At 41.7% G+C, this 18210-nt stretch overlaps 1 protein-coding gene across 1 annotated transcript in view; it reads right to left on the bottom strand.

The window, feature by feature from the left end:
- Positions 1-18210, bottom strand: part of RAPGEF5 (Rap guanine nucleotide exchange factor (GEF) 5) — a 36113-nt gene that overhangs the window by 11141 nt on the left and 6762 nt on the right. The window contains exons 7-13 of the mRNA XM_010293061.1: positions 15273-15422; positions 12547-12644; positions 10664-10786; positions 9283-9461; positions 5812-5902; positions 2541-2591; positions 1353-1440 (exon numbers count right to left, since the gene is read on the bottom strand). Coding sequence (XP_010291363.1) covers positions 1353-1440; positions 2541-2591; positions 5812-5902; positions 9283-9461; positions 10664-10786; positions 12547-12644; positions 15273-15422 — 780 coding nt within the window. The remainder of the gene's footprint in view (positions 1-1352; positions 1441-2540; positions 2592-5811; positions 5903-9282; positions 9462-10663; positions 10787-12546; positions 12645-15272; positions 15423-18210) is intronic.

Raw genomic sequence — 18210 nt, 5'->3', positions numbered from 1 at the left:
TTTTATTACATATTTGAAAAATCTGCCTGATTTTCAAAAGCTGTGTCTGAGTGCCGTAAGAGAGCTCTGCATTTAAATTTAATTAACTTTAAAAGGACACTCTAAAGCTATTTTTCATAATTAATGAAAGGTTATTAATGATTTTCAGGGGTTTTTTTTGAAACTACTTTTATCCCTCTTGTGTTGAAATGCAGTAATTTGTTGAGTTACTAATGATTTCTATGTCATCAATGCTTATTTTACTGGTCTTGGAAATAATGTTAATATAAACAGGCTTGACCTGGAAATAAAGTCCTACGTACTGTGCAATACTTTAGGAATTGCCAACCTTGGCAACATCTCCTTATGGGTCACTGTACTGAAGAAGATTACTGTATTATTTTGCAAAGTCTCCTTGCTATCTCCAATACATTCTAGGCACAAATGCTGCTTACGTGCATGTTCTTATACACCATATTATAGCGGTGAGCAAACATCATTGCTACAAGTTACTTTTTTATGTTTGCTGCCTGTGTTTGCAGGCAAGACATACTCCAGAACAGTTAAAAAAAAATGATTTTGAAGCCTCGATAATTGTATCCATCTGAATTAATGCAAACTCCTTTGATGTGTGCAAAGAGGGGAAGTGCCTGATGGCTCCCAAACTGTCACCGACTGATCTGGAGAAACGTCTTCAAACATTTCTAACTCACAGCAGCAGCAGGTTGGAATAAACAGCCTAAAGAGAACAGTTTTGGAATACAGGAATAATCAAATGAATTTGTGGTGTTCAAAGACAAGGCAATTAATAATTAATGACTCCAAGACAATGGGATTATTTGAAATACCTGCCACTTACTTAGCTGCCCAGCTCACTGTGTTAAGCAAGTAGTTTTGGTTTGGTTTAATTTTTTTTTTTTAATAAGTTGTTTTTTTGTTTTTTTGTTTTTTTTAAATCTCTTTCAGACCTATAAGAGACTTGACAATCCCCTCGTCCCAGGACAGACAGATGGGGCAGGTTCTGCCTTCAGGATGACACCTCGGAGCAGCAGCGTGGCCGAGGCCGGTTGTGTGGGTGCGCCCAGCGCAGCCCCCTTCACCGGCGTTCTCCACCGCGGAGGATGCGGCCAGAGCAATGGCACACGGCTCTACCCATGCCTGACAGGAAGGTACTGAAGTCTGAAAAGCTGTGTGATTATTGCCACCTTCCCCCATCTTAAAAGGCAGCCGTTTGTTATCCAGACCGAGCGCTACCTTGCGGATACCACTACACCTGCCACATACTTATCATAAGGCCACCTGAAGGAAAAAAATCACCTTACACTTATGTTAATTAACCACAAAGAAGAGGAGCAGCCAAGCTTTAACATTACCTTTCAGAAGTAAGGGCATGAAGGGGATTTTCGGAGATTTCATTTTCTTGAATGCATCTCTGTAAGCTTTGTGATTCAGAGACGGGTCCTACAAAACCATTTGGGTAATAGAGAGAAAAATCAATAGGCTATAAAAAGAGCAATTCTAAATCCATTACGGGCTTATGATCTGAACATGATTTAGATATAAAATGTTTCTTCAGGAAACAAGGTAGATAGAGGTTTTCTAAGCTAGGTGACTTACTGAACTGAACAGGAAACGTAAACAGTGAAAGGAACAAAAGCAATTACGTTCCTCTAGATGAAGCAGTGCTAAAATGGGAGTAAGCAGCAGAACAGATTCACTGGGACTGCTCTCTAATTTCCCCACAAATTTCTATTAACAAAATCTCTTCAGCTTACTACCTAGCACAAAATGTATCCCGGAATGTATCGCTGGTTAATTTCTTCTTAAAAAACCCTCATATCAAACAACAACAACAAAAAATCCCAATAAAAACTGCTCTCAGATCAATGGAGCATATTGGACATTTTCAAAGACAGTAAGAGAGTATGTTTCAGTGGCGTTATGCAAGTTAATTCAAAAAATCATCTCCATTTCCCATATAAACGAACATTTTTGTACACCAACTCACACACAATCTTGAAAGCACATTAATTTATAAAGGACTTGAAGTACAGAAGCGTGACAACTGTTAAAGGCTGCATCTCATGTTCCCCGCGCCAGGCGCTGATCTCACCACGCACCCACTTCCACAACAGCCAGAGCAAACACTTGCTTATTCAGCCTTGATAATGGTGACAAAGACCCGTAGCCTCAGATTTTTTTTTTTTTTTTTTAAATAAACTTCAGCTGTCCTCCTTTTCTCCTGATCCGCAGCACGTTGCTTTGGATAAAGGCTGATTAACCACCAGAGCAAGAGAACAGCTTCCAAATAGATGCTGGGGAACTGACACTACATTTGCCTCTCTCTGCCCTTCCTCCAGCTGTCAGGGAGGCAGCCTTTTTCTTTTTCGTGTTTGGAGACCACCTCTGAGCTCTGGAGGGCAGCGTGCTCTTCGGCAAATCACAGATCTGACATGACAAGTTCCAGCCCCAGACAATGACAGGCAGCCTCCAAATAAACAGAGAAGGCGGCAGGCAGGTAAAGACAAGCAATGCCGTCCTGCTGTCAACGCCATACTCACCGTCAAACTTTCAAGTTCAGTGAAAAGCTTCTTGAACTTCCCAGGAATTTTCTGAAGCGGGGAAAACAGAGGAAAAAAAGTAAAGTTGATTAAAAAAAAAAAACAAAACACCCATAGAAAAATGCTGAGGCATTTTTTTCCATGAGACTGTCATGTGTGAAGCACCTGCTCTAAGTACCAACAGACCACTTTCTCAGCCAGATAACCTCCGCACCTCCGCTCCTCGGCTCCAGGAGCCCCAACTACAGACCGTGCTCGGTGCGGTGCCAGCGAGGCACCAGTCCCTGCAGCCTCGCCTTGGGGACCTGCATCCTTCTTCTACGGAAACTGCTTGTTAGCAGCTGTTTTTATCTTCTTCCCTAGCTTCCACGTCTGATGAATTTACCTTAACATCCATATCAAGGTAGAAGCAGTAACACAGACTGAGAATTCAGATATTGTGATCACATCCAGGTTAAATAATTTGTTGTAATCAATCTTCCCCTGAAACATGGGTTCTAGAAACGAACAGGCATAACGCTCAGTGCTGTTTGATACACCGCCCTCAGGGCTGACCAGTATTACCACTGGCACATGGTGGTGCCAGCGAAAGAAAACTTTCCTTAAAAACCAATTACTCCACCTCTGGTACGTTATCCCAATCCCACCAGGAGGTACACAAAACACCTTCCAATGGAGCCCAAGCACACACTACCTTCTTGCTCCATATGATACCTGCTCTGCTCCACATGCATCTGCTTCTTTTTGTCTCTAAGATGCTCTCATGGATGCACCTCATTATACTCAAAGCAATAGTTCTTCAGTTTGAATTTTGCTGCTGGTATTTCAGATGAAGAATGGTGTGTGGACCTTAAAGCCTGCCTATTTCTTCTAACCATGCTAGTTAGTCTAGTAAAAGATATCCCCTCTTAGTACAAATCCTGTCTTGCCTTTGTCCTTAGACCCTGACAGCCACAATGACACTACCAAGAGAAAAGAGATATAGAACAATTAAGATTAAGTGGATGTGCTGTATGATTAAAATGCTAAAATAACTAAACATGGAATTGCAATTGCACATTTTAATATCTTCAATCAGGGAAAATTAGGCTCATTAAAACGCTGCATAGTGTAGAGAAAAAGTTGTAAGAATATGCTTGGGAGCATACTACTTGTTTAAGAATTCAAGTGCAGAGACAATATAATTTAGTGTCTAAATGGTTGCTTAAATTTAGGTGGCTTCATTTACATGTGTAAGTAATTATAATTAATTTATAAACATTGCTCTACTTTCTACAAGTCACATTACTAATGCAAATAATCTTCTGCTTTTGAAATTTCCAGTGCAGTGAAGTTTTACAAATAAGAAAATATGCATGTGACTTCATAAATATTTTACACACAGAAATGCAATGTATTCACAATGATACATATGCAGATGCACTCCTTGTTCCGACAAGCAATACGTTCTGCTCTTCCTGAGAGAAGTCCACCAGCAGCACATGATCTCCAGAGGTGCCTACGGGTGCCTTTGATACAATATCTAGTCCCTTCCACTCTCCTACCAAAGACCAGAGAAATGCGATGAAGGCAACCTGCAAGAGTGGGCAAGGGCAAATGTTCCCTAGAAGGGTGTTTTAGAAATACACCTTTAGAAAGGTGTTTCTGTATTGTCATCCTCAGGTATGTATTTTTCTCTAAGATTTTTGCTTTATCTGCTATTTAAAGTTAGCTGCCCTTGCCTATTTGAGTCCCTGTAAACTCCTCCCTGCCAAAGCAGTCACTGCCCTTGTTTCTCTCTGTGCTGAAGCCACTGACATACACAGTGATGTTTCCATATGCATCATTTCAGCTAAGGGGGAAGTTTTTGCTCTGGACAGTGTCAGATAGGTTTGCAACTCTCTGATGCTGTGCTGGTTTTGGCTGGGATAGAGTTAATTTTCTCCATAGTAGCTAGTACGTTTTGGATTTGTACTGAAAGCAGTGTTGATAACACGGGGATGTTTTTGCTATTGCTGAGCAGTGCTGACACGGAGTCAAGTCCTTTTCTGTTTCTCCCCCCCCCCCGCCAGCGAGGAGGCTGGGGGTGCACAAAAAGTTGGGAGGGGACACAGCTGGGACAGCTGACCCCAACTGACCAAAGGCATATTCCATACCATATGGTGTTATGCTCAGCATATAAAGCTGGGGAAGAAGAAGGAAGGGGGGACACATCTGGAGTTACGGCATTGTCTTCCCAAGTAACCATGACACGTGATGGAGCCCTGCTTCCCTGGAGATGGCTGAACACCTGCCTGCCCATGGGGAGTGGTGAGTGGATTCCTGGTTTTGCTCTGCTTGTAGGTGGCTTTTGCTTTCCCTATTATACTGTCTTTATCTCAACCCAGGAGTTTTCTCACTTTTACTCTTCTGATTCTGCCCCCCATCCCATTGCGGGGAGTGAGCGAGCAGCTGCACGGTGCTTAGCTGCCGGCTGGGGTTAAACCATGACAGGTGGCCACTTGGTTTCTGCTGGTGGTGCTCAAGAGTATCTCCAAGTCAGGAGATCACAGGCTGGTATTTTTTGAGTACTGCCTGCTTGTGGTGTTGGGGGCATGAAGCTTCACCCCATCACACTGTATTACTCCTTCCCCAATTTTTGGTTCATCAGCAGATATAGTGAGCTTGCAGATACTGCCACTCAATAATTTACTTAGATGAACAAAAAAATCCACAATATAAACACAGATCCCAGTGGGACCCTCCTCTAAATATCCCATGCTCTGTCTAGCATCTGGTAGCTTCTTTAGCAGATAATCACTGTTCTCCAGTATGCTCTTATTCATGGTCCATTTCCTAACTTTGCTGTTCAAGATCAGCAGCTGCAAAAGAGCTGATAAAGGAGAGTTAAAGAGGGTTTATTTCTATTTTGTATTTTTTTTAAATTAAATTATTCCATAATAAGGTATTGCTTGCTTGGAGTGACCTTTATAAGACTTTCTGTTCTGACATCTACTTAAAATGCAAGGATAATTTACCTGACTTCTTTTGTTTGTTTGTTTGCTTTTTGTTTTTTAAAGAGGGTAAGATCTCCTTGCTCTTATTTAAAAGCTCTGGAAGAACACATTTAGTTTTATTTGAATAGCTGTGTATCTCATGTTTCAGTTCACAAAAGTTTCTCTATTGACACTCGTTCCTTGTTTGATTTCAGCATAAAAAAACAATAATCAGAAAGAAAAGGTAATTCACCAGTACACAACCTCTGACAGAAATGGTTTTGACAGGGTCTGAATGATACAAAGACATGTCTTACCTCCCAGGTCTGAGACAGTCGGCTGACAGATGCAGTGTTGAGACCCATAACAATAGCAAAGAATGAATTCAGATTTCTTTGGGCTTTACAGCTGTGGAATAAAAATATGAATACTGTATTATGATATTTTGTACTCGGAATCAGAGATAAATGGAATGCACAGGTATCCTAGGTTACTGAGTCCCATTTCAACTCTCAGCACTAACATACAATCATCTTCCACATAATGAACTCATTAAATGTCCTCTCATGACCACCTGCAGTCTAGGTGATGGGGTGTCTAAGAAGTTTTTTAGCAAATGTTCCACTGTCTCATCAACCCTGTTGTTGGCAGGTAATTTTTTTTCCCTTTGCTGTCAAAAGTAATTTTCCCTTTTCAGTGTTCAAGTTACTCTCAGCTGTCCTTTACCATACAGAATAATTTCTTGACCTCTATTCTGTTGTATTATAAATATTTTCATCCCCTTTTTCATCTTTTCTGTAAATTGTACATCACCGGTTCCTTCAATTTCTCTCTGTGGTCATGGCCTGCAATCTCCTTTTCCATATTGTTATTATCCTTCATTGAATTCTTTGTCATTTATTTTAACTTTTCTCTCATGCATTTCCTTCTTATCAAGGAAGACAGTGGGGAGAGAAGGATAAACATAATTACCATTTTGGCTCTAAGTTCTTACACCTTTCTCCTATGCAAGTATAAAACAAATATCAAATTATTTATTTGGAACAGCGTCACACTTTGTCCTTGCCTTTAATTTGTCATCTATTATCACCCAAAGACCTTTGTCATAGTACTGTTCTTTACAATCACGCATTTATTTCTTCAGCTCAGTATTAGCATTCCCTAGCTGAATTACTTTGCATCTATCTAAATTAAATCTTATCCCACTGTTGTTTGCACATGCCACCAGACTCTTCAGATAATTCTTTTTTTTTCTATCCTCCAATGCATTTGCAATCCCTCATCATTTTTATTGTCTGAAAATCTGATTAATGTTCAATTTACATATCCCTATAAATTAGTTGCAGTTAGCACTGGTTCCAATACAAGTCCCTAAGGAATTTGCTTGATACCTCTATTCTTTGACATTTTATTATATATGGCAAGTCCCTCTTATTTCTAGTCCATTAGGAAATTTGAAATCCTGAAATCCTGAAAGATCAAGTCCTTTTCAAACAAAAAGACTCCCCTTTCTCTTGCAGATTCTTGAAGACCACTATAAACATATGTGTGCATGCATGCGTGAGTCTGAGAATCCTCTTTTAAGATAATTTTAAGTACCAATGAATCCATTGCCTTCACTGGGATTTATCATCAGGGAAAAGTACGTGCCAAGGCATTAGACTGGAAACACGCCAACACTTGTTACAAATTTTATAAAGCTTGCACTCATCGCTGCGTACTATCTTGAGATGGTGTATTTCTCACGTCACTTCAGCTGTCTTAAAGTTAATCCTAATTTTGTTGCTTAGACTCCTTTTATCATTACCCTCAGGCAGCTCCCACAGGTAATTTATTCTAAAACAAGAAAGGTGTCCAGCACAGCTTGGATAAAGTCTCTATTGGATGGGCCCATTTCTCACAAATAACTGTAAAGAGAAGGTACATCTTTACAGTCAGCCACCGCTTGCGAAGCAAGAAGGCTGCTGCTGTAATACGTTTATTCTAACCCTACGTTAATGTGTTTCTATTACTCCTCAGGATGTTTATTTCTAACAACATGCTAATTCATTCTCTCTATCGAATCACCTGTTTTCTATTTTGGACTAGCTCATCAACAGAAGCATAGGTATCCAGGTTCCAAACACTCTGTCTCTCCTTTACGTATTGACACGCTGTGTAAAAGCCTTCCATCTTCTTCAGGTGTTCCTCAACAACGAAGCACACAAACATTGAACATGAGACCTTAGTCCTCGTGCTTTACCAACAAGCTGGAAGTCAGAGATACAGATTCCTGGCCGAATGTGGGAGCAGAGAACAGGGAGCAGCCAGAGCTGCTCGCAGCTTCCTACCTCTCTGCCTTAGTCATACACAAAATAGCAGCGCTGCTTGGCTTGTGCCTCATGATGAGAGTCCTGTGCCTGGCACACCATCCCTCCACCCTAATTGTTGCTCTTCCCTCTTTCATCAACTCTTCCAGAATTGATGACATATGATAATGTCTTCTTTTAGAAAGATGCTTTTCCGACTAAAAAAAGATCTTGAAAAAACTAAACGCTTACTTATTTGTACATCCATTACTTCGCAATCTACACACTACAATGATGGGTGCTTGTGCAATGCCCTGGGAGAACCTCTCTACCATTTACTGACAACTGTATTTAGTCTCCACAACTTTGGCTTTTCACTTAACAGAGATGGAATTAATTCAAATAGAGCAACATTTCAGTCTGGTGACAAATATATCCCTATTCATGTGGGATAGACATGAAACTTTTCTTGGAATGCGAATTAATGCTACTGTGGTGCAAGGCAGGCACACAGAACCAACCATTTTTGACGCAATTGGACCAAGCTTGGTCATTGATGAGGCAAAAAATTAATGTATTATTGGATACCATACAACTTGCAAACTAAATCAAATCACATTTATAAGTTACACTAGATTAGATTAGAAGAATTCATTTCACCAAAGGCACTGCTTCAGCAGAGAACGGTCCTTTCTATGTAAATCTTGCAAATTAAATCAACCCAGTCGATGAAGGAACAAATTATACATTTTCCACGAACATGCATATTCAAATATTGCCGAAGACCAACAACTAGAGAGAGAGGTGAGGAGAATGGTTGCACATATTTAAATTGCTCCTTTCCCTTGGTTACTAAAACAAGAGAGATTACAGAGAAAAGAACTCTCTGTGTATAGTATACATTTGTATTCTGTTCCAAGGCATAGAATAAAGGTCAGCACTATTTAGTAATTGACATACACTAGTAATCTTAGTGCAAGAATAGACCATCAAACATAATTAATGAAGAACTCCCCCCTTCAATAAATAAAAGAGTACTCCAGAGAGGACAACATGGGACAACAGCTTACTGTAGCCAGTTTCCCCTTTAGAGGTAGGGCTTTCAAGATTATAACAGAGTTGTTTGGTTTCTGTGCAGTCTTTGGTGAATAACTGTGTTGCTACTCTAATAGTTTTTTAATACGGTCTTCAGGTTACCTCTGCTAAGAAAGGAGGTATCTCTGCACCATCAGGGATTTTGCAGCTGATGCTGCAGATACAGTGGCTAAGCTGCTGGGGAAGATATGAGCAACATATATTCCACCACGTCTAGTCTTGGCCCGTGTTTGCTGTTGTTATTTATGGACTGTTTTATCTAAGCATGCTTACTACACTGTTAAAACATGGGATGACAAAATCTTTTCTCTTGCTTTTTTTTCTTTGCGCTTGCACCTACTTCTCCTTCCCCACCAAATAATGCATGTGAACACAAGGATTTCTGCTGCAACTGTGGTAACTTACTGGGCAGCAATCTTGATGAACTTTTTGACTAGCTGTACACGTTTGCAGAGCTGGCTGCAGAGGAGTATCTCGGTGGCGACCCAAAGCTGGACCTCGTTGCACCTTTGAAGCAGAAGACTGAGATTCTCGGTGTTTTCAGCACTGCCCTGTCTGCTGAACGTGAAGTATATCAGCTCTTGCTGGAAGACATTGACAACATTATTCAGGATATAAAAACAGTTTAAATGTAAATGAATTGTAAATTACTTAGAAGTATGTTTTTGAAACAAGACTTGGTTACAGACACTTATTTTTTCATTATCCATGAGTCAATCACAAATGATTCAGGGTCCAGATTTGGCTTAACAAAGTCTAGAGGCAGGTGGACTGGAAGTCCTGCAAGATGTGCTTTTCTTGTGAGATTTCCTGCAATTCCACTTCTGGTGACAGCCAGATATAGCACATAAGCAATCTGTTTCTTTCTGTATTTCATCACTTCTGTTCCAGTATGAAAAAGCAACTATATCAGTCCATTGCAGAATCTGAAAAATTTCCATTCAAATGTCTTCCTAAAAATAGCCCAGATTTCAGGAGAGGAGGCGTAGGTATTGATTTCTGCAAAAAAACCCCTTGACCGGTGCTATTTAAAGTGTCTAACCTGAATAAAAGAACCTGAAATGAAAGATCAAGGAAAGCATCTGATGAAAAGCAAGGGAATTTCCCATTCATTTTCTCAGAAAGCCACCATGCTTTTCAGTGAATGATATTTTCAGTGACATTTTGTACTGTTAACTGTGTATTTTACTCAGCAGCTCACACCAGAAACTATCAAAGCCATTGAAACAACCCAATGGGCACTGAAGTGGGCCATTATCCCATTTTATAAAGCCTGCCCAGTATTTTTTTACCTCACTGAAGCCTAACAAGAACAGTAATGTGACCATCTAAACTGCTGAAACTGTGAATTCTTTTGTGATTAAAGTGACATCAAGGACACCTATTTGTGGAGTCCTATATACACTGGAACATTATGGAGTGCAAAGAACAATTTGCATATATAACATGTTCACACAGACAGTTTTTAGAGAATAATCATATTCTTTTACTGTCTGAGCCAAATTTCAACAAAACCCATCAGGTATACAGGGAAGACATGAGATGTCCCAGCCCAGGGAAGCTACAAACCTTTGACAAATTTCTTCAGAATCAAGGATTGCAACACATCTCTTGGACCTGATTCAATGCCACTACTACTGAGAGCTGCCAAATCATATTGCCATGATGGTGAACTGAGAACCAAGGAACACTGATGCTCCAAAATGCTGGTGCAACGTCAGGAAATCATAACGGCACAATGCAGCATGAGAGTAACATACCTGGAAGTGGACATAGTGCTTCTTACCTCATGAATTGCATTGAAGAGGCTCCAGTCAAAGTTTGTTAGTTCTAAGGCAAGATCCCAGGTGTTGATTCCCAAAATTCTCACAGACCTTTGCTGCAATTCCTCGTTTTCAGCAAACGGGTTCTAAATCAATAGCCAAGAACAAAAAGATCCTGAGCAAATGCCAAAAGTTCTGCAATGAAACAGCTACTGGACCAAAGTGCGAAACAGCCAAGTAAGTAATCTTCTCTAAGTGCATTCTGAGGGTTTTCCCCGCCACTAATCAAAATCAAGGAGTTACAGCTTATTTAATAAATAGCTTGAAAAAGGAAATGGGTCAATAGGCTCAATGACTTCCTATTGGATTATGCCTCTGCTTCTGTCTCTCTTTCTCTACACCTTCGGTATAAAACACTGACCAAGCAGACAGCATGATGAAAAAATAAAATCCCTGAAACCACCAGAAAATAAAAACTGAATTAAGACACCAGGAAATTTTTGTATTATAAGATAAAGGAATCATTCTGCAAACGCACCGGATTGAGAATAAATACACGCAACTTGCCCACCAATCCACCCTTAGAAAGAACATAAATCCATCCATTTTATGATTAATTTACTCCAAATGTAATCACCAACAAACAGTAAAACACTGTGGGTCCTAATTCATAAAAGTTACTTTGCATATTTCTGTAAAGTGCACTGGTACTGCTGGTATTAAAGGTCATTTGACATTTCCATTATTAGCTCGGATTTTCAGAGGTTTTGGAGGCTTGGGGTTTTTTACTTCATCAGGCTGAAACTTGGCACATGAACCATCTGCCAAGATGAAAGATTATTCTTATCAGTTAAACCATTACTTTGGTGCTATATTTCTGACAGCTGCAGCAAGTTTTGCAATTTTTATTACATAACTAATGAAACTAGATTGGCTGTCACCTGTCTGTACTGGAAACCTTCCCTTAATATTCGCATTTTTAGAGATGGCTAGAACGCCGGAGATAATGGGGATGACAGATTACAATGATAGCGGTGTGTCAGCTCTTCGGGGCACAACCAATCCAACAAAATGTAAACAGACATTTCTCATCCCTAGGATGAATGCACAGATCCTAGTGGTACTGACAACGTGTAGAAGTCAGTTGCGATACCATCCCTGCGCTTTCCTCGAAATGTCTGCATAATTAGCAGAAAACTATTGAAAGAGTAATTCTTTGAGTGCCTGACCATTCCTGCCTCATTCAGGTTTTGGGAAATCATGGGGAAAGAGAGTTTGCAATCCCAGCTTCTGAGGACAGAGGGAACGAGACAGACCTGCCGCCCTTCAACCTGCTCCCCTCCCCAGCACCAGCGAGAGGATGGAGAGACAGACAGACGGAAGGGAAGAGGACATACCACCAGCGATATATGCCAGCCACAGGCTGACCATGTGGCTGCCACAACACTGAGGTCACACTGATGCCCAGCAATTTTGGTAGAACTCACGTGACATCTATTTCCACATATAGCAGGTGCGCGGCGTTTGTCCGTCACCTTGTATGATTATGTACCAGCCACCAAAGGCACAAGGTGGTGGTGGTGGAAATTTTTTTAAAAAAAAAAAGAGTCACACAGGCCCTGAATAATCCTCATCCCATCCCATTCTGCACAAGCACAAAGTCAGCTTTTCCAAGCTGATATAGATTGAAAGATTTAAGCTGTACAGAAGCTTTGGTCTATTTGAAATTGATGAACAAATTCCATTACTGTTCAGTAACCGCTGTTAATGCAAGTAAAGCTCAGTAAGCTTTATAAGGAAGCAAAAAATAAATTCCGTATAGAAAAAGCTCTCTGAGAGGAATATTAAGTTCTCCATCCGGAGTCAGACAAATAAAAAATGGGAAGTGTACAATACAGATCCTTACCAAAGAATCAGTCAGATCTTTTCGGTAGACAAACATACGACTGGATGACTCAAAAGATTTTGAGATAGCCAAGTCATTTGGTTGTAGTTCATGTTTTTCTGTAAAAACAGAAAACAAAACACAAACGCTTCAGTAAAGGAGTAAAAACTGTATAAAAATGAGAAAAACATTACAAATATATTTGTAAAGCTACATCAACTTAGAACGTAACTGAAGATCAAATCCAGTCCCTATGGGGACAATCACCTCCACATTATTCAGGCACAATAAAGGTGAGATGTCTCTGATGCTGGACTAGAGCACAAAAACTTCCAGCATCTGCTTTCAACCTGGACTTCACATAGGATAGAACAGAAAGAAACCCTCAAATCATCCAGTCTAACATCCTATGCATTACAGAACATTTCATTTCAACCCAGTGTATTTACTGTAAATGTAGTGACTTTAGAGCAAAGTGTCTTGACCTCCAGAGGTCTCATCAATAGCCACAGCCATTCGACAGGAAAAGAAGTTTAAAGGATGCCAATGCCATGAAATTCACCTCACGGTGCAGAGCTGAAGAGTACTTCATAGTATGGTATTTACAGAAATTTCTCTAGGTCTAGAGTAATTCATTTAGGAAACATCTGAGTAAAAGAGCAGGATACACCAAACCAGTAACAAAGAGAAAGGACTTTTTTTTTCCCCCCACTCAAGAGAACTGGTACAGCTCTAGGCAATCTGGGATGCATCAGAGAAAGGTGTAGGGGAAAAAAAAAACAACAACAACCCCGAACACAGCTAAAAGACTGCCCTGGTAAAACTGTCTCTTCCTGCGGGCTCCAAGTTGTCTTCTGGAGACCTGACACGTGAGATCTGATTACAGTGATTGTATTAATGTAGACCCAAAAGCACTACATGAGGGAAGAGTAGGACCAGGAGGAGTCTGAGAGCCAAACATCATTTCAGACTGTTTTCCCTCTTTTATCCATGCTCACACTGACACCAGATACATTTATGTTGAACTACCAGTATGTGTTTTCAAGGTGATTTTGAATAAAAAGAGCTTGCTTGTTCATTTCAGGAGAACAACAAAAACGCATTCTCCAACGCTCAAACTGCCACCCTCCAAGTGGGCAGCAGATGACAGTTCTGAGTCATGCAAACAGCAAAAAAACAAAGAAAAAAGAAAGCATGGCAGGCTGGTGTTTATTGCTCGTAGCACAGGAGTGACAATGCATAAGAACAAAAGATACTGAAATCGTGGTATCTCAAATCAATTCAGGCAACGTGACTAAATAACACTTCGGGGGTTACAGTGGTCCCGTACAAATGACAGTCCTATTGTACCTGTATTTTAATTACTGTTTCTTATTGAACAGCTAAGTGGCAACCACTTCTATTGTGTGGCTTTCTTGGGAATCAATGTGGTCTAAAGATAATAGGGTGTTTCATTACTTATGAATTGTGGGTTTTCCTTAGCTAAGTAGGCAGTTAGCATCAGATTTATTGCTATCAGAGCAAAACTTGCCCTGCTCTTGCAACAGGAGTGCAAGACCTGAAAACCAACAGCAGGCACAACAATTTTCCAGTGCTGTAAAATGCACTGGAGGCGAGCTTGGGCACATGCAAGGGTAAAAAGAATATGCCTTCAAATGATGTAGCCCAGCTGGCCAGGACACCTACGTGTAATGCTCCTGTGCGGCCACTCCATGCCCAGGCTCTCGACAGCCAGAGCAGGGCACCATCTCCCTGCCACCCACACTGGTGCCCTGCAAAAAAATGGTTATTTAATTGAGCTCAGCATGGAGGCGAAAAATGTGACCTTCCACTTCTGAATCAAATAAATAAACAGAACAAGCCAGCACTTGTGTGTATTTCATTTAACTAGACTGACAAAGCAATGAGCACTGTATCTCCAAGGGTGCTTCCTTTGTCCCAGGGGATGGACACCAACTAATGGTATCTGAGAATACGGCCAAGATATTCTACTCTTTTAGCCCCTTTTTGTAGATCCAGCTTTGCATTTCTATGCAGTTAGTTAACTTGCTGCCTTTATATTCCCTAAGAGCCAAAAGAACCAAACAAGCAAAACAATCTGACCAAAGAGCTTGAGACCTGCCAGACACCAAAGAAAATCTTGGTGGGGTTGGCTGGTCCCTAGTATCAGCCCATGATCAGTCTGGTCTTCCTTAAAAAAGACAATAAGCCTTTCTGTTCAATGAGAAACACTACCGGAATAGGCAAAAAATGTCAGTTGTAAGCCAGACTGCTTACAAAGTATTGCTTAGATTGCTCCCAGTATCGCAACTGTGCAAATATGTCTCCCTCCTTTCTGCTGGAGAATATTAATTACCCATGCCATAAATGAGGAAACAGCCACGCATATAGTATTTGTTATTCCCTTTTATATTTTTAAAGCAAACCATGCCTCATCGCCTTCCAAATTAATTTAAATGTGAAAGTAGGAGATTTATCTGTGGGAAAAAATTAAAATCCTGCAATACTGCTGGAGACTGAGAGTCCTTTGCACTCCCTTCCCAGCGAGGAGATGCCATATCCAATGGTACCCAAGAATGAGCTGTTGCCATGGAAACGACTCTCTGGGAAGCAGCTCCTCATTGTTCCCGTGGTCATCCAGCTGTGGGCCCGCACAGGAACAGCTGTATCCTTGCACCAGAAAATGTCGGCCCCCCCTTACGTGATGCACTAAAAGGTGAGTAATCAGACAAAGGGAAGTTATTTACCACCAGAGAACGTGACTGTCACCAGCGCCAACTCCTCCTCCGGGTACTGGATCTTTTCTGCTACAATCTTCAGTATCTCCTGAGCTGAAGTGGATACTTGAGCTTTCACACTGACGTAGGAGTGCTCCGTTATATGCACACGGCAGAAAACTGCACAAAGGAAGACACACACACACTCAGCAGCCGGCAGCGACACCTGAGCAGAGCAGGGGAGAATCTCGCAGACCTGACCATGGCAATGCCCCAGTAGCCTGGCGGCTGCCGCACCCTGACCTACAGGGACGTGAAACTAAGCACAAACATCACCATTTTCCCCCTTCCAACCTCCTGTCCCTGGGAAATGAGAGGGCCGAGTAAATGGAAACAGAGACCCCATAGCCACATTTCAACAATACCTATTTAAGACCTCCCACTGTGAGGATTTGTCATGGACAACCTCCGCTGCTGCCTCTCTTCTTTCCCAAATTCAGCTGTTGCCATCTTTTCCCCCTTTTTAAGTTTAGGTCAATCACCGTCCTTAGTGTAAATTTCATATCCGCTGCAGAAATTATTTTGGACCTCCACTTCCACCTAGAACAGGAGGCTGCGCAAGCTCCCCTGGTCTTCAACCACTCCCACTGGCTTATCTGTCTAGACATCTAAAGACTTGCACTGCCAGGGTATTTTAGCACTAGTAGAGGCTGCCCAAACAGCACTGCAATTAGTTCTGACAACTCTTCCCCTGAACCACTGCAGCACACATAAAAGAGGCTGGTTTGGAGAAATTCCATGGGCTCATCACTTCCACTGAAGTCCGTGAGTTGGTCCAGCTCCGAGGGGGAGATTCCCAGCAGTAATGCTGTGGTCAGCTCAAGCAGTACTTTGTTTCTGCTACAAAAAGGGATGTACATTCCGCTCCCCCCGCTTGCCAGAATTTTAGGTTTACATCTTCTGCTGAATTTGCTGTAGCCAGTTCTTTGAAATACAGCTGCCATACTTAAAAGTGAAGAAACAGAGCTGCAGACTTGCATAAATATTTCAAAAATTACATCGCTAATAAGAATCACCACAACTCCTGGTTTCACTCACTTCAGTGCTTAATTGAACTTGCCATTTCCTTCTACTCTAGCACTTACTGCAGACAGGCTGCTACCATGTCAGCACAACACAAAACTCTTCTTCTGCAGAAACGCTCTATTTTAAAAATTATTTTTATTGACAGATGTATGTAGCAATAGCTCTTTGCTTGTCCTACAAATCTTCATGGCTTCAGGGCACTTTAACTGAGATCATGCCAGAAGTGGTTAGGAATTCTATCCTCAAGAATATCTTTTTTTTTTGTGTTGTAGTAAAGAGAAAATGAAGATGAGAAGGAAGGAGGAACTTAACATTTAACCTTGGGGAAGAAAAGTAATTTGATTTTATAATTTTTTCTTAACCTGTCTCTGCTGACAGACAGTAAATCAAGATGCTGATCTTATGGCAGAATATCTCTTCAGAATGGATATAACTCATGAAAAGATAGAGACATCAAATTGCACTCTAAACTACTAAGTAGAAAAATAAATTTAAAAAAACCTGACAGAAATATTTGGCCTCCATATGCAGTGTGCAACACAACTTGCCTACAGTGAATTTGTCTGAAATCTCCCCCTCTCTGTCTTTCGGTAGGGGAAGATGACAGCAGTATGTTAATTTATAACTGGGCTGCTGACATATGCTTTGTTTAACTTTGAACTAAACCAACCCACAGGTCAAGTCCTCAAGCACGACCATCACATTGATTCTCCCAAAGCCTGCTTCCACACACACCTTTCAAATGTCCTGTCTGCGGTATCTATCGGCACGGACCATGTCATCTCTTCCAGGAGCCTGTGCTGCTCCTCTCTGAGACACAGGAGGGAATGCCCGTAGGGGGAAGCAGCCACAGGCTGCAGGTCTCCCTGGTAATGCTTAGATCAGGAGATAAAATGCCTCCGGTCAAGTGGCATGGTGCGGCTTGGACAAACCCATCCACTGCACCGATTCAGATGTCCATGCTCAGCATCTGTCCCTCCTCTCCCCAACTCCACCTTTGCTATTTCATTCCCTCAATCCCATCATCTTTCATGGCTCATGCTCTCGAGGAGTGAGATAAAAGCAAAGCAATTTAAGCAAGTGGCAGCTGGCCTTGCTGGGTCCTGCTCTTTCCCCTTCCATGCAGCCTGTCCCCTCTCTGGTGCCGGGACACTTCCCTCCCCATTCACCCACGAGCTGTGTCCAACTTTTTAAGAAGAACGAGGGTGTGGGTTTTCATCCAGAAATGACATTTTTAGAAGCAGCCTTGATAACATAAACCTCAAACAAACTTATACTTGAAGCACAGAAAGAGGGTATCTATCAGCAGCATGTATTGTGTGGAAAGACTTGGCATTGAAGGAGCTCAGTTTTTATTCTGTCACAAATGAGCACTAAAAATATCCTGACTCCAAGTGAACTTCCGGAGATTTATTCCCAGTGAGAAACGAAGATGTATTGTCCAAGGGCGAGACTTCCAGGTAGGAAGCCCTTCTGCCTGTTCCCTGCTTGTGTACACAGTGCTATCCTCCTCTCTGCCTCCTTCCGCGTGCAGGCGCTACTGGAGGGCGACAGCCTCACCGTGTTATCGCATTAGTAGCGAGGAAGGGAAACTGCATTTTGAAGTGGTTGACAATAAAGCGAAATGGCACCTTGCACTCCACACGGAGACGTTTTCGAGGGGAGAAGGAACTAAGGCAGGTTCCCAGAGTTAGCAGGTCCTGGCCCATTTCATGTGACAGGCTTATTCATGTACCTTCTGCGACCAAGATCTAGGTCAAGAGACCGAGAGCATGAAATAGGGCAGGAGTAACGCCTGGTGGATGGGCTGCCAGCACTCCTGGGAGGCACACAGCTCTGCTACGGGCTGCTTGGAGCAACCCGACCGGGGCAAAAAGCCCGT

This window comes from Phaethon lepturus, unplaced genomic scaffold (genome assembly GCF_000687285.1).
Source record: "Phaethon lepturus isolate BGI_N335 unplaced genomic scaffold, ASM68728v1 scaffold14678, whole genome shotgun sequence".
NCBI lineage: Eukaryota > Metazoa > Chordata > Aves > Phaethontiformes > Phaethontidae > Phaethon > Phaethon lepturus.
Note: the sequence above shows the minus strand (reverse complement) of the source record. Positions and strands in the feature narration are given on the sequence as shown.